At 53.5% G+C, this 16,483-nt stretch overlaps 1 protein-coding gene across 1 annotated transcript in view; it reads left to right on the forward strand.

Annotated features, from left to right (window-relative positions):
* The first annotated feature begins 3,169 nt into the window (after positions 1-3,169).
* The window catches only part of LOC100897710 (zinc finger SWIM domain-containing protein 4-like), a 33,888-nt gene continuing 20,574 nt past the window's right edge, over positions 3,170-16,483 (forward strand). Inside the window, exon 1 of the mRNA XM_029112517.1 lies at positions 3,170-3,413. Coding sequence (XP_028968350.1) covers positions 3,308-3,413 — 106 coding nt within the window. The 5' untranslated portion in view covers positions 3,170-3,307. The remainder of the gene's footprint in view (positions 3,414-16,483) is intronic.

Consider the following 16,483-nt stretch of genomic DNA (forward strand, 5'->3'; position numbering starts at 1 on the left):
ACATTCTCGTACATCGACTTCCAATTTCTCAATCTGACTTGACCAACAGCCGTAGATCGATATTCGCTCCGCTAGATGGGACGGAGGCCATTTCGTTTCAGGAATGGAAACCTGTATTGTCAGATATCCGAGTATTGGTGAGGTGCACTATCGAGGCATGGGGAATCATTTTCGCAGTTGGACGGTGAGCTCGCCGGGAACATGTGCCGATCGCGGCGGACTCCCTCCCGGGGCGGGTCAGCCATTTCTCGTCGCCACCGACGTTTGCTCTCAGTGGTCTCACGAAAATCGTACTCTGGAGTTAACGTCAATCCGTGAAATCGAGAACCGAGCCAGGGAGGGCTCATACCCTGTGTCCGCGGAGTCTGAACCGCCATAAGTAACTTGGCTTGGCACACCTGTCGGAGATCCGCAGCCGCTAGTCCCATCGGGAACCTCGGCCTTGGCTGATTCTACCCTTTCGACCTTGACTTCGGACAGACCGTGGAGCCGAGAAAGCCGGAATCCGAATTCGAGATCGCACCTCGTGCTCATATTGTATACGATGATTATGACGACCAGGCGAGCACCATGGCAATCCCGCGCAGCCTCGCTCCTTCGACACTCTCGGCGTCCCAGATTTTTTTGGATTCTCTCAGATGGATTCGGGAACTCGTCGGCATTCTTCCGCATCTCTGAAGCGGGGACCAGGACGCGACGTCCCATGGAATAATTTAATTTCTCTAATCCAAGGATCTACCGTCTTCCGTCGAGGGCTCTTCCGGGGATCTCAGTGCTCGCGAACGGAAAGGAGAAGAGAAACGCCCGCCTCCCGATCTCATTCTTTCACAGAATAGACACCATACTGGATGTCGTTTCGCGCTGCCCAGCAGCTTCAGGATCCGCTACTTCGAATTCCAGCTGTCGCAGCACGATTGGCGACACGTTGGAACGCTCCAAGAACGAACGTGTCTACCATACACATAAAAAAATCTTCAATGGGAGTAGGATGACGAATCGTGGATTCGTGAATGTACCCCCCTCGATAGATCCCCCCTTCGGACCCCTCCCTCCCTCGAAGACGCTTGGTTTGCTCCGTTCTCAGCGGAGCCAATCGGAAGAAGAACCACAAGCCTGTCGATTATTAGCGATTGAGAGGACGCGTTGCTTACGAGCCCTCGCCTGTGAGAGATCTTCAAGACGATGCATCCTGCGGTCGGATTTCTCATAAATTAGTGGGTGGGATCTCACCGCTCTAAGGGAGGTCTGAAGTCGACTCCAACGGGTCGCTCGGCTGTGCTCCAGTAAAGATTCGGGCCGCTTGGATCCCCTTCGAACAAAACCGAGTTCGCACCTCTCTTGAGATCAAACAGTCATGCTCGATTGGAAGACTCATCTTGGTGCCTACAACTCTGTATACGAAGAGATGTCCACAACGGCGGGTTCTGTTCCGGATCGCGTGTAATCTCATTTCGGCACAGATGGGATCACCTCAACCTCTAACATAATCAATTCAGTGAGATGCACGCCCGTTCGGATGAACCGATGAAGTGCTGGCCGTATGATGCTATCGGTGACTGAATACCTCAGATATCGTTCGCGTATGTGTGGGAGTTTGTTGTATTACACTCATTTTCCACATGGCAGGGGATGAATGTATGGGACGTGTGTTTCTCAGTCAGCCAGTCCCCTCTTTTGTGTATGATCAGCTGCTTGTGACTCGCCGCACTCAACGAACAGAACTAGGAATATGAATGTTTATTCTGAGTTGGAAAGCTGATCCTTGCGAATTTCAACACAGTTCCTAAGCAGCGAGAGCCACGGAATGACCTGGACCTTATCAGGCTATCGTTTTGTTATCCCAATCAGGTATCAGGTTCGATAAACGAATGCCGGCGACGGCGAACTTCTGGTGACCAGAGGATCAGATTCTTCTGGAATTGTGAATAGCAGCCGAGAATACAAATTCATCCTCAGGGCCCGATCGCTGCTCTGAAACTCTCCCGGCTCCCAAGCGACGGCTTGGCCAGCAGACGATATTAATTATTATCGAGGAAAAGCTGGCTGCCTTCGTTCGCGGTTCGCGCGACTGACTGAGAGAGAGACAACTCAGTTCCTGAGTCACACTCTACCGAGACTTCCTATTCGATAATCCGAATTTGTCCCCGACCAGATGATCGACCGAATATGGAACTTTCCCTCGACGCCAGTCCGAACTCACCGTCCCACCCTCCCTCTCCATCGTTCCCGGACGCTGATGGATCACATGCGGAGCCCAGGGATTCTGTCCGGAGATTGATCTTATGGAGTGCGGAAGGAACTCTGTAGGGAACGAGCAGAGGGTCTACCATCGGAGGCGAGGGGTGTGTTCCAGCACTTGATTCGTATCATTCTGATCCTCCGAATACTCAGAATCGATCCTCCACAATTCATCGAGGGGCGGAGCCAGGCCCAGGAACCGTGCGAGCGCGACACTGGGAGATGAATCCAGGCCCTGCGAAGTCCTGGCTGATAAGGAATACCAAGCCCGAGAGCCTCACGTTGAGCAAGACCAAGGCTCGGTGAACTACACCAAGATACATGAAACAGAGCTGGGAAGACCCAAGATCTGTCTCCGGTTCAGAACCTCAGGGCTCACGATGAGGGACGAGCGGGCCAAATGAGCTCGCTCCTCACCGAGAGACTTCGCGGAGGGAAGGAGTGCTCGCGTGATCTCGAATCCGTTCTGTTCTGATTCTAGCGTTGATCGCAGAGGCCGGAAACGTCAAGCGCGAGTGTCCGCGCAGGCGAGTTCGAATTTCGGCGCGCCAGCTGTTAACAATCTGCGTTGGAAGAGAGGTCAGCGGTGCGCATGCGTTCCCTTTGGGTGAGTGAACATGGAGAGGGTAGATTATGGGAAAGAGAACATCGTTAGCGATCGGCTCTCAGTCGTCAGAGTGTTTTTGCCCTTCAGGCTACATAAATCGAAGTGGAGTTGTGTTAGGCGCTCGTTTGCCCCGGATGTAGACACAGCGAGCGAGCAGCCAACATGGCCGCCATGGGCCAGAGGACTCAGGCGTTGGAGGGACGCCCCGCACCTTATCTGGGTCACCCGCAAATTGATATGGCGGGTACGCAGGCGGCCGGGTCCCTGTGTAGTCTGAGTGGACACTGTGTGTCTTCCCGTGAGAAATTCGCAGGCGTCGAATCTCTGCTGGATCTTAGTGCTAAAGTTGCGGCCGCCTACATTCCGTTCCAGCGAATAGAGGAACGATACAACCGGATACCAGAGCCAGTGCAACGGCGAATCATCTTCTGGTCGTTTCCGCGCAACGAGCGCGATATTTGTATGTACTCGTCGTTATCCACCGATTCCGTCGATTACCAAAAACTGCCGTTCTACAAAGGATTAAAGTTATACGAGTGTGGATACGTTGAGAGTGTGCTTCAAGTCGGTGAGTAGAGTTTCAGACGATCCTTTAGATAAACAGATAGCCGCTTTCGACTCGTCAGCTCCCAGCCCTGCCTGCCCGACTCGCTTGGACTGCCTGCCTGCCAGGCCGTCGTTCATCCATCCGGCTGGCTGGCTGCCTGCCTGCCTCCCAGCAAGCTGCAGTCGGCCTGCTACTTGAGTGAACAGCAGCCTTCCACGGGTGGTAGCTGATGTACCTACGAGGACGCAGACCATGGCAGGCACAAGCAGCCGGGAATGCTGGCTGGCTGGCCGACAGACGAGACGCAAGGTGTGAGTGTACATATCCGACACGGAGAGCAACTGCACAAGATCTTCGTGCATGTAGCAGTCACAGGAGAGCGTCGCGAACGATACCGCATTCGCACCGGAGCGATACGAGAGTCTCTCGACGATCGGTCCGATGGTCGAGCCCCGCGGATCGTTCGCTCGAATCGAGAAAGAAAACCCAGACCGCTAGAAGCCTCTTCCACGGAGTACGGGCTCGCTGCTGCATGCCTCCCGATCGCTGAGCCAGCCGAAATCCTCGTTTGATCGCTTCCTTCATTCTTTAATCCATGAGTCAACAAGGCATGGGAGAAATAATTCGATGCAGCACCATTCATTGATGGAGGGAGTTCGGCGGCTACTGGCCTCTGTACGGACTGATTGTCTGAATCAATCCATCGATGTACAGACATAGGCACATAGAGAACGGTTGGCAGGCTGGCCTTCTGCTCGATCTCAGGGGCTTTCTTCCGAGTCGAGCCCTGCCTCCCGATGATGCAGAATCTAATTAGAGAATACATGGCTGTTCCCTTGCGCGCGATAGTCATTCAAAAAACGCACTGCTGTTGGATCAATAATTCTGAGCGATCTCAGCGCGTTCCCCACTGCCGGGGACAGCGGATATTTTCGGGAACCTTCCCGAATCGCGGGCCTTCGACAAGGGAAATTGCTATAGCTCTCCTGTTTTGTCTCTTCGTATCATTTTCCAGATATTTGAACTTCTCGACCGTCTATGCGTTCGCATAGCGCAGGAGATGTCAATTATTCGTTCTGCACGCCAAGTTCGGGAATTCCGGAGGTGCTCAGGCTTGGGACGCTTCATGTATTCATGTGCCCCATGTCTTTCGTGTATCGCATGCTCGCCCGGCCTAGGGAGAACGACTTGAGAGCGAGCTCTCAGTCTCAAGCTGCATGGGGCAGGCGGCTCTAACGGAGCGGAGTAGCATGAGACGCTTCCTCGAGGAGGCGGAGGCTGAGAGCAGTATTGATTGGTAACGTGAACATTTTTGTGCGTTCTGCCTCCCCGGCCTTCTCCTTTTCTCGTGGTCTTTTTTTTACATCGGGCTCCATTTCACAGACGGCTCCCTTCGTATGATGCCGATAAGACCTATGTATCGTACCGCGGAGTTTTTACATGATACTGATTGCGCCCAATTGTTACGAGCTTCCCTCCCCCCGCCCCTCTGTATCGCTTCGCGACAATTTCGCTTCTGGTTTCTGACGTTTCGATCGGCGGTCCGGCTCTGAGCACGAGGAGTCCTTTTCCCGAATTTCTCTCCTCAACCCTCGCTGTCGTGCTCTTTGTCAAGAGGCATTATGTCCTCGGTTCTGGGATATCAGAGCCCTGTTCCGATATGGAGGAAATAAATTTCCCTTAACACCTGCACGCTGCGGAATCATCGGAAACACTGAAGCTGCTCAAGCCGGAGGCGGATAGGAGAAACTAGAGGATAGATAGGCAAATGCAAAGAGCTTCGCAGAAAACCTGCCGCGATATTCGCGTTCGCTTATCAGTCGCTCGCTCGTTTGTTGGTCCTGCGAGCCTGCGGATGGCGGACTGAATGTTCGTCGAGAGAGTCTCCTGCGTGATCCGGGAGATATTTTGTGAATAGCCAGCGATGTCCGAATGTACGGGAAAAATCTATCCGATGTCTGCCGTGGCGGATTCCCCGTAGGCTTGTTTATGTTAGAGCTGGGTTGAAGTCACGTGTTACGTACGCAGCTGTTATCGGTGCGGACACGCGACTCACCCTGTGGACCGCGTGCGCTCCACGTGAGAAACCTTCCCGAACGCAGCTGCGAGGAACGACGGAAAAAACACGCCCCGTCCCAAGTCCTACGCGCTCTCGAGGAGTCCGGATCGGTCCTCGTCGTCTCTAGCGACTTCGCGTGAAATACCGAGCGAACGGGTTTTCGCATCATCTCTCGCTGCGTTTTTTTCTGGATCGTTCCTCGGACAAAACGCAGCTCATTCGATCCCAACGCAACGTGGGTATTTTACAAAACGTCGATTTATTGGCGAAAACCACTGCTCGTTCCAGGTTTTTCCTCTTGCGGATGGGGGAGGGAGATTTCCATTACGAATATTATTCAGAATATTATTATTGAGTCGCTCGGAGTTGCTTTCCATTGCTTGAGTATGCGGACGTGCTCCAACTCCCGCAGCGGGGTTACGAAGAGCCGCCAGTGGTGGTGGTGCGGCTGCTGCTGCTGCTGCAGCAGCTCAAAGTGTCTCTCTCTTTCTCCGAGTCGGTCCGTCATTCTGTTGGACTCTCGTATTTTTCTCGCTCCTTCTCTCGGCCTGTATATTTGCTGGCAGGCAGGCAGTCAAGCAGGAGGCAGGCTGGCTGCCGAACGGGCTGGCAGGCGGGCGGGCGGTTCGGTTGGCTTTATATCTACAGGAAGCCCACGGAGGCAGCTTTGCAGCCGAGCTGGGCTTATTGCTCTCAGCAAGCCCCAGCGCAAGAACTTGAGAACGAGTTGCATTTCGACGAAGTTTGCGTCTCTCGAGATATCAGCGCCGCATGACGATCATATCTCACCGCAGCGGGGAGCGACGCCATGGCTCGCGTTAAGGCCGCGGCAATTTTACGGCGGAGCACGCGTGAGACAGTCAGTGACCGAACGGACACGCATCCACGCTCAACTGTACTCAGCTGTGTACAGTGATGGAACTCCTCGAGGCGTATCGTCTCTCCGTGGAGAGAGAGCTCTTCCTTCATATTTCTTCATATGTTTTAAGCATTCTGCTTCGAGTAAGCTCATAATCCTCGGCTAGAGCCTGCCTCACCGGCTGCGGCGTCCACTTTTGTGTTCTCATTCGTTGTCGCTGTGAAGACCTCGCGAATATTCTACTATTTCTCGAGACTTCTCATGATCCTCGCACTTCATCCGAGGGGCTCGCCGGCTCGCATATGTTCCGCCCCTGATCGTTCTCCTGCTCCAGCATCGGATGGAGGAGAACTGAAATGATGAGAAACGAGACGGGAGTAATTGCACACGGGTTCTCATCCGATGATGTTCCGATTCGCGATCGGACGAACCCCATCCGAAAAGCTACCTCCGTGAGTCTCTTTCGTCGGCGAGCTGCATTGTGAATTCCTCGCGGTAGAGGAATCGCGAATTCCGTGCGAGCGGGTCTTCCGCGCATTTGTTCCCTCTGCGAAAATGGACTTCGCCGTTTCTGCGCCCCCATGTAGCTTGCCTTATTGGTTCGTCGGTTGTTGGCTCCGACGGTTGCTCGCTCGCTTGTCGGATATGACGGCGGTGGCGGCGTCGGAGTCGTTTGCAGCGATAGCGCTCACCGTGAAAAATGCTCGTCGTCAATTTTCTGAGTACACCGCGTCTCTCGGACCGGCTCTTTGAGCTCACTCCGTTTTCAGCCGCGCTCGGCCTCGTTCGCAACAAATTCTCCTAGCATGGATCGAACATGTTTTTCTCTCTTCCCGGCTCATGGAAAAATTATCCAAAATTAGCCGTGACGATAGAATCGAGTGTTGTATACCGTCAGTACCGGTGAAGCTCGCTCCGGGTGACCCGAGAGCTTAACGGGAGTCAGAAATTCGCATCTGCAAGAATTTACTGTGCGTCTGATGCGTGAGTTGAAGTTCCTCTCCTCTCACAGGGGCCGGGTCTCTCGGGTGGAGACCTATCGAAAACGAGGAAACCGCATCTGATCGTCGACCGAACTCTGCGGCATGGATATGCGGTGGAATGACTCGTGCGATGGGGTTCTAACGCGATCAGCTGATGAGATGGCTGTGACGTCCGACGCTTGCGATTACGGTTCGGAGAGCCTGCAGGAGCTAGACTTCGAAGTTTCTCGGGGATCTCTGAGCGGAGGACTCTTATGGGAACTCCGAGAAAAAGACGCTCGGTTACATCGATGTCGTTGCCGATAACGACAAATAAATCTTCAACCTAATCTTTTTTGTGATTTCGCCTTGGTTGCGACGTTTAATTACTCAGGTGGCGACCCGACTGCCTCCCAGGCGTCGTGAGGAAGTATTTTTCTTGACTCTGTAAAGATCTATGGCAGCGTCGCTTTCCCCACGCTGGTCGGAACTATTGGCTCTGTCCGTTTTCTCTTCCGCTCTCTCGCGAACGTAACGAGTACTGATACTGGTCTATCGCTGATGCCACGGCTGTCTGCTGCTGCTTCACGATCTGGGATGGCACGAGGGATCAGCGATGAGACGGTCGGCCGAACGAACGCTTGGCCAGTCTCCGTGAGTCGAGCGACGGCGTAGGGAGGCTATCCCATAATTATAGCCAGACTAAGAAAGGCCTCTCCCTTTCTCCTACTGCGGGGTCGATTATTATGTAGCCGAATTCAAACCAATTTTCTGCTACAAGAACGTTTATGCTTGTCGCACTGCGGCCGATAGTTTTCCTCCTCTGCCAGAATAGCCACTTTAAAGATTCCTCTCTCCTCCTCTAAAAGCACCAGCAGCACCAGCAGCTGATTATAGTTCGTCACGCGCATTCTTTCTCTCGAGGCAGAGTTCAGTTAGATCAGCAGCGGATTAACGAACGAGCGAGAGAGATGGCACTTCACATATTTCGTGTAACACTGCCAGGTGGCGGTGCGTCGGCTGCTAGTGGCGGAGATGAATCCACCCAGCGTGAAGTTCTTTGAGGTGCGTTGCGTGCGGAATTTTCGAGACCCATGGAACCAATGCGCATTGCGACACTACACTTGTTGCTTCAACGTCCCATATCACGAACTCATGCTGTAGCTGAAGTAGTGGGGAAAATCCATGGGGGATCGTGGAGCAAGACAGAATCGAGTTTGAAATACGTCCGCGAATTCCATCGAAAATCCCGTCGCGCATATTCGTTAATCAGACGATATCTGCCGCGCCCTGAGAGCGTTTGCTTGTTGCCTGAGGAAAGCGGTCAATACATATATCGGGCTGATATGAACGTCACCTATATCCGAAGTTTTTATCTTCCTTAGATAACTCCAAAATCAATCACCGGGTCAAGCGGTGAAGGTTCGACAGATGAACCTCATTGATTCTGGCTGGATCCATTTGACCCGAAAAAAACACCAAGTCTCCGGAAGAAATAGCTAAGACGGAGAAGGAGATGAAGAGTAGGGATTAATTCTTTATTGTGGAAGATATCTCTGGTCTTCCCGTTTTGGTTTTTGCTTGAACTCTCTGTGCGATCCCTCTGGCATCACTCCGGTCCCTACCAACGAAGCTCCGGGGCTTCTGTGTGGCGAGGTCGAGAAGTTGCAACCAGAGTGTTATTTCGCGCACAGCCGCTCACCGACCCCAGCGCGTGCGCGAATACTTTCCTGTAGCGCATGCGCTCTGTGCGTTGTCCTCGAATATTCCGAAAGCTTTTCCTTTCAAATAATTCGGAATTATCCTCCCAAAGCATGGGCTTGATTACGCGCTTATTAATAAAACGCGCTTCCTCGTGTGACTTCATGGACAGATTTGCTTGTGAAGGGACTGAACGGCGAGAAGAGCCCGTCGGCGACCCGCGCGAGCTTGAGCCTACAGATGGCTGCGTTGAACCATTTATAATCGCGCCACATGGTAGTGATCAATAGCGGTTCCTTAGTCCCGAACGTTCGACCGCTCGGTGCCCCGTCCGGATTGGTCGAGGGGCATCCGGCGCCTTGTAGCACCCCACCGCGCCCTGCAACGATCCGCTTCGCAATCATTGCCCCTGCCACTCAAGATGTCGTATCGTATTTACCCGCCCCGCTCCTACGCCGCAGGCTTGTTGCGTACTCGGAGCGGGTGCTGCGGTTCCATTTTCCCACCGAGTCCCTTTCTACAGAGGAGAAAGTCTCCTTTTGCGGATCCACTTGTGGCGAGAGGAGCGACGGGAAAGGGACTGAGCGTTCCTGGAGAAAAGAGGCTAGAGAGGGGCAGAGTCGCGGACTGAGGTGCCTTAATGGGGATCCAGAAGGTATCGGCAAATCAGCTTGCGCCCGACCAGGCGTCGGTCGGGCGATGTGCGACTCAAGCTTCAGTCTAAGGACATGACGTCCACGTGGCCGCGGTCTCCCCCGCGAAGCCTCAAGATTAATTGCCGAACGCCACGGTGACCGCTGGACCCAATCCGAACAGAAAAGCTCGCGGCTCGCCCGATCGAGAGTCACGAGCCCCCTCCTCTTGAGTCCGTTTTGTCCTATTCGAGATCTGCTCCCTCCCAGTCGGAGACGACACACGCCTCCTGCAGACACTGGCGTGCCGATTTCCGTGAGCGCTGGAAAAGCGCGGAGTTTCCGTCACAATTCATCTCCCGAGCCTCCTCGGGTGAATTCAGGGAAAGCTCTACGCTCTTTAATCCGTAGAGCGTTTCGCCGCCTGTCGGAGAGACGCGAGCGGATGAAAGACTCGAGCTCCTCGAGTGAGCTCCGGAGAAGATCTATGAGATTCTAGGCGATTAGAAAGACCTCGCTTATCATTCAGTGACCAGGACAGACCTTCCCTCGATTTCGGGCTTCTGATGAGAATTTCCCCCGGAGGGAATGAAGCCGCTTGACACATATTTTCGTCCGATTCATATCTTCTTCCGAAGCGGGGCTTCTTCGGTCGCTAAGTCACGGAGGGAATCATGGCGACAGTCGACGATCCGGTCAGATCACCTACGTAATACATAGAACGACAGGCGAGTCGAACACGATACGTATTACTGCGTGTGTAATGACCGCGGGCAGCCGTTGACTATACGGTGCGACCGGACAGTCCGATCGCACAAGCTGTGAGCATGAAATGAGCGAGAAAAAGCTGAAATCATCATCGTCCGTCACGCGGACTTGGACAGAGCAACTGGACCGGCGGCAGATGTGAGCACTAATGCTTCATCACGATGCTCCGAACTACCTACCTAGTTCCACATATGCGATAGAAATGACTCACTACCGAATGTACTCAAAATTACACCTGGGCGATTCTCCCATGTACGGTGAATGCGAGAGTGAAGTGCGTCGACATCCCTGATCTCTGAAGGATTTGACGCGGAAGATCTCGAAAGTTCTCTATGGTGCATCCGGTTCTTCGACAAGTGGGATTCGGGAAGTTTTGCCGAAAATTTCGTGGTTTCGTGGAGAAAATTCCGCGGTTCCGTTCATGGGACGAGTAGATGGCGACGGTTCGAAATCCCACGTTCTTCGTAGGCTGAGCCGCTATGAATGTTCTGCTGGCCTCCTCTCTCTGACCTTCTCGCTCCCTCGACGGCCCCCTCCACCCCCTTTTGTCCACCTCAGATAGCAACAATCACGATTCTCTGTTTTTTTTTCTTCCTTGTTGATGTCGTTAGCGGTGTTGTTCAGCATTTCAGAGGCCCACATCGCGAGGAGCCTCGAGCTCCGGCAACCTGTGTCGTTGTGCTGCTCGCGGTGCGAATCGTGCTGGCGGCGATGGTGGCGTCAGCGACGATGATCGAAGATAGATCTCGGAACACGAGAAAGGACAATGCACAATCTTCGGCCTTCAGAGAACGCCTGCTAGAAAGCCCGTTCGCTCGCTCGGTCGGCTGTCCGACGGTCCGTCCGCTCGCCTGCCCGCCCGCTAGCCATCCAGACTTGATGGTTGATTGTTGATAGTCATCGTTCCCTCTCCTAAAACTTTTCTCCCTCTCTCCCTCTCGCGCGCGCTCACTTGCCGATTCAGTGGCGGCTGTGAATTGGTCTGTCCGTTGTCCTCGCTGTCGTTGTGTATGATCTTCAACTTGATGGCTGGTTGCGAGTTTCGGGAGGGCAAAAGCATTCTTGTGTGAGAGAGCACGGCCAGCGTTCGTCCGTAAGACGAATGCTGCATTGGGCAAAGGGACGATTGTGGTGGTGGTGGCGGCGGCGTTGTGAAGTTTTTGCGGGGCGCCTCTCTCGCGCTGGCTTGCCCGCTGGCTCGCTCGCATTTCTGCCTCGTACAGAAATGCACAAGATGCAGAAGGAGCTCGTTCGAGCTGACATTGGAGCGGAGCCAGCCCGCGACCAGCACTCAAGCTTTAGATGGGGCTGCACAAGATTTTTTTATTCCCGCTTGTGACTCTGACTGAGCAGCAGCTATCAGACGGGTCGGTGTTGGTTTTCTTGTTCACAGGCTGGCTTTTTGCCTGCAAAGTCTCCGTGAGAAAAATAGCCGTTCTTGGACTATGATTATTATTATACATAAATTCCAGACAGTTGTAGGCCTGACTCGTGATTACCCACCTACAAAAGAGCAGAGGTGTCGTTCGCTTTGCGCTATTATTCTGATTTCGAAGGGGTTCCGCGAGAGACTCTTATGTCCAGCGCAATTTCAGGAAGGAACGCGAGATCTGTCGCTAGAATCCCGAACAGAAGGGCCGCGTTCACCTAGGTAATACCATCTGTGCGTTTGAGATCTTAACCAGAATCGATGACTCGGGGGAAACAACAATCAGAAGCCCGAAGTGTAGGGCGACAGAGAAGGAACGCTGCCAGATTTAGTTTGGGGCAGAGGTTCGAAGGTACTCGTCTCGTGAGTAAGATGAACATCCCAGCGGCTCCAAAGTCAATTGACAATGATGGACAGAGAGAAATTGTACATCGACATGTTCGGCTCAGCACGCTATTGTTGTGCTTTCCGCTCTCCCTCTCTCTGATAGTGTCACAAACGAGCAGGCAACGAGGCAGGGCAAGGCGACAGAGAAGGTAGTCGACCTCTTCACGGACCGATAACTTTGTTCCTTGCTCGGAGTCGTTGGTTCCGTCGGTCGGCGACTGTTTCTGGCGTTGGTGTGGCTTCCACAGACCGCTGGGTCCGCCGTGAGTGTTAACCGATGGAACACTCGACGCTCGCTGCTCGTCACAATTGTACGCCATGAGCTCGAGGGAGTATGAGCTCCGGTTCTGGTGGTCTCCAGAGGTATCGACTGTATCGTCAGGGCCATTTCACCCCTGAGTTCTGGAGAAGATGAATCCTTTCATATGGGTTTAGCCCGCTTCAGCATCCGGGGTTAAGAACTTACGAAATTCTCAAGGTTCCAATTGAGGGAGAAAAAGTCCACAGGAGACCGGAGAAGGACTTTCAGACAGAAATCAATGAAATTCTACGCGAGATCTGGCTCCGAATCGGTTATATCATCGTGTCAATCGATCGACCATCCCTCCGTACTCCGTGGGTACCGGGCCGGTCGAAGTCGATGGCTCTTCGGGCTGGGAATTGATTCCATCACTGACGCGGCAGCACCGGAACAGCGAAAGAGACTTAGATTCCGAGACAAAAGTCCAGAGGACCTTCCCAGAGAGTTGATGACCGGGGCAGGAGGCAGAATGAGGATCAATGCTGATGAATCCGCGCAAGCCTCCAGATTCAGGGACGATCTCCGCTCTCGGCGGAACCAGTATTCATCCCTCCTTTCCGCTCCAAGTCTCCCTGGTAGGCTTCGGCTGTCTTCCGATGCGGTCTCCACGATGCACTCCTCTGCGATCTCCCGTCGATGAGTAGGCGAATCCCTATGAGTCACTCATCGAGTCGCGATTGGTTCGGCTCGCGTGCTGCCGGTGGTTTGGCCTTCTCGGTCTTCTTGCATATCGTGAAATTTCGATGGTTCCACTTTCTAAGGGCAACACATTCGAGCCGAATCGTCATACCGCGTTTTCTCTGCGGCTTCGACCGATTCGACTGTAAAGCGTTTCTGTATTCGTTGTCAACGCCACCACTGTTGTACTAGTGGACCATAGCAGTGGTATTGACTGTAGCGATGGTGGTAACAGCGGCATCGCAGCTCTCTCGAGCTGTAGTCGCTCACCGTGGAGCCACCGAAGTCGAAGGAGCAGCAGAAGACGAAATGTGCGGGGCGGCTGACTCGGCAACTCGCCAGACGGTCGATCTGCAGCAGCAGCAACAACAACAACAACTGCTGGAGGCGGCCTTCGTCACGGTCAACGTTCTAACCGTGGTGATGATTATGTTGCTCTTGGTGGTGTTCGCGGCGGCGACGGGGACACTCTCGTCGACCTTCCATGCCTAGGTGAGCGGCTCTCGGGGAGAACTCCATCAACGGAGCGGGAGTTTACCTCGAGTCGGCGAGCTTCCAGAGTCAGGCACGTTAGAGCTCGGAGTCGAGCTCCCGATCGCTCGCTCTCCCCGCGACTGCCGCAGGAAGTTGTAGGAATGAGAGCTCCGCTCGCCAGCGGAGGGATCCGCTCTAGGTTGGGAGGCGTTTCTGGCCGCTCGTCGCGTCGTCGGTAGATCGGTAGTCATTCGCTGGCAAGGAGTTGACGAGGTGATTTGGACGGGCGACTTTGTCGTCAGCAGCTCGCTAGGCATCATCATGTTGTACTTCACTAGAAGGTCTTTGGCTTCGGCTCCGCTCTGCTCTGTCGGTCCGAGTTCCGCAATTTAGCTTGAAGAAAAAAAAGAGGAAAACGCTCGAGAATCATCTGCTGCTGTTGCCTCCCCGCTGAAGGTTAAGGTCTCCTGCACAGAAGAGACGATCGTTTTTCTTCTCTTGAAGACTTTCCTTGTTGCACCGGCCGCAGAAAAGAAGCCCAGACGCGTGCTGAACAGAGAAATCATTTGAACGAATATTTGAATGGAGCGGTGATCGCTTGAATGCCTTCAGGACGACAAGTCAGCCCTTAATTTGAGCGCAAAGGCTACCTCGTATCGAGTGCCACGATGATGACGGTAATGATGACCGCACATATTGCTCTTGGCGTGGTATGTGTGTAGAAATCAGAAGTTCCGCGATATGTATATGTACTTGATTCGCTCCCGCTGCTTCGAATCGCGTCGGAATATCAATCGACACTGAAGTCGACGTTTTATTTTTGGTATCGAATTTCTGAGTGAAACCCTTCGGAACAAATCTGACTTGAGATATACGCGGCCAAGGATCGGAAGATCCTCAAAAATATAGCCGGAAGTCAGCTGAGGCATTGCAATCAGGAGAAGCACGTAGCTCCGTCGATATTCGAGATTCCCTGAGACGATTCGTTCGGTGTATCCCCTCATCCGTATTTCTTTCTTCCTCTGCCGGATCTGCAATGACGGTGCCTTGTAGACGTATCCTCTTCCGAACCGACACGGAGCCCTTACCGTGCCGATACGCCCACCGATCCACCAGACCAACTCACTGCTTGGCTTGTTCTAATGTTGACCGATCTTGCATTTCGAGAGTGAACGAGCGAGCGCGAAAACTCGCTTAGCGTTGAATCAGGGCATATTCGAATTCTGGGCTCCGATTCCGAGATGGCTGACCTTCGGGCCAGGCGGTGCAGGTTCTCAGTCGTTGAATCATTTTAGGACTTTTCGACTCCTCATTCTCAGGCTGTTCGTTTTATTTCGTCGTCGTTCTGCTCGTTTTTCTGGAATGACTTTCTCCTTGAAACGGCAACGTTCTATGCTTCCTTGTCATTCGGCCCGTTGGCTGGGGCTGTTTCATCAGTTATAAAACACATTATATAAATACCACCCTGTCGAACCAGAAAGTGGTCCTTTGGAGTGTCTGATGGCTCCTTCTTCCAGCCGGTTTCGCTTTCTACCCTCGTCCGCCTTACCTTCTTCTCGAATCGGGCTCCTGGACGTTGCGGCTCGAGAATGAGTCAAATCTTTGAATGAACGCGTCACGCTGTACTGGCATCGAACTGAGAGCGACAGGCTTGCCCTTCTTTTTCCGCTTGCTTCGACCTTTCGCTGATCGTACCCAAGAGATCCTCCGGATTTTCTCAGCGAATTCGGGCGATTTCTCGGCTGTTCCTGCACTCCTTCGCATTCGCATCGGTGAAGATATCGAGCTCAAGAGTCGCACCGAAGACCTTGTCCTCTTGGCGAAGCTCGTATCGGCCGGGCGGAAATTATTCTCCGGAATCCAGTCGGTGCTCATCTCAATTGTGGGCGAGTCCGACGGCCGTTCAACCGCTTGGAGAAGCAAGAACTGGTTGTTCACTGTTTGCAATCAACACTGGCGATTCGAGTGGTCGCACAGCAATCTCTCAAGAACCGTCCCGAACGCGTTACGGGGCGTCGACATTACCACTAATTGTTGCAGCTGCAGCGGCGGCTTACCGACAGTGATGGCAACAGCGGCGGCTTACCGACAGTGATGGCAACAGCGGCGGCTCCGCGCTATCAGTAGCGGCTAAACCAGAGGAACAATTTTTTTCTGTGTTTCCCCTGGTCGACAGCTGCAGCAGACCCTGCTGCTAGAACTCCCTCTGGGATGCGGTGAGAACTTCGGCGACGAACGCCACCTCTTACCGAGCGAGAAATGTGCACGTGTTATTTTTTTCCATCTAGCCTCTCTCCTTGTTCGTTGAGGATATGCGAGTAGACACAGCAGATAGCTTCGAGGAACTACAGGGCCAGCTCATGACTCTTCCAAGAAAACGAATGTTCCCTGTTTAAAGAACCTTTTACTACGCATCTGGCGCTCACTGGGCGAGCGGCAGCGGGCGGGCGGTTCGCTTCCCTGTCTGCCAGCTCGCTGCTAGGATCGTTCGTTCTTCCGTCCGCCCGCCGCCCGTTCGTTCCTCCGCCAGAACAACGAGCGAGGAGCATGCTAGTCTATTGCGATTTTCTGGAGGGTTGACAACGAGGTCAAGATCAGCGGATCTGAACCCAAGGCCGCTTTCCACTCGCTCACTCACTCGCTCGCTTGCCCGCCGCCTCCCCAGCCGTGTCTGTCCCTTCTGTGGGTCTCTGCCCTATGCTGCGCTAGTCAAGTTTTGTTAGCTGGAATCCAAAGTGCAGCGGCAGCCGCAACGACGACCGCCATCAGTGACGGTCGACCACGACGTCGTCGGTGGCAACGACAGCGACCACGACTTTCAGCGAATTCAAGTTGAAGGTC

This window comes from Galendromus occidentalis, unplaced genomic scaffold (assembly GCF_000255335.2).
Source record: "Galendromus occidentalis unplaced genomic scaffold, Mocc_1.1 scf7180000077512, whole genome shotgun sequence".
NCBI classification, from domain to species: Eukaryota; Metazoa; Arthropoda; class Arachnida; order Mesostigmata; family Phytoseiidae; genus Galendromus; species Galendromus occidentalis.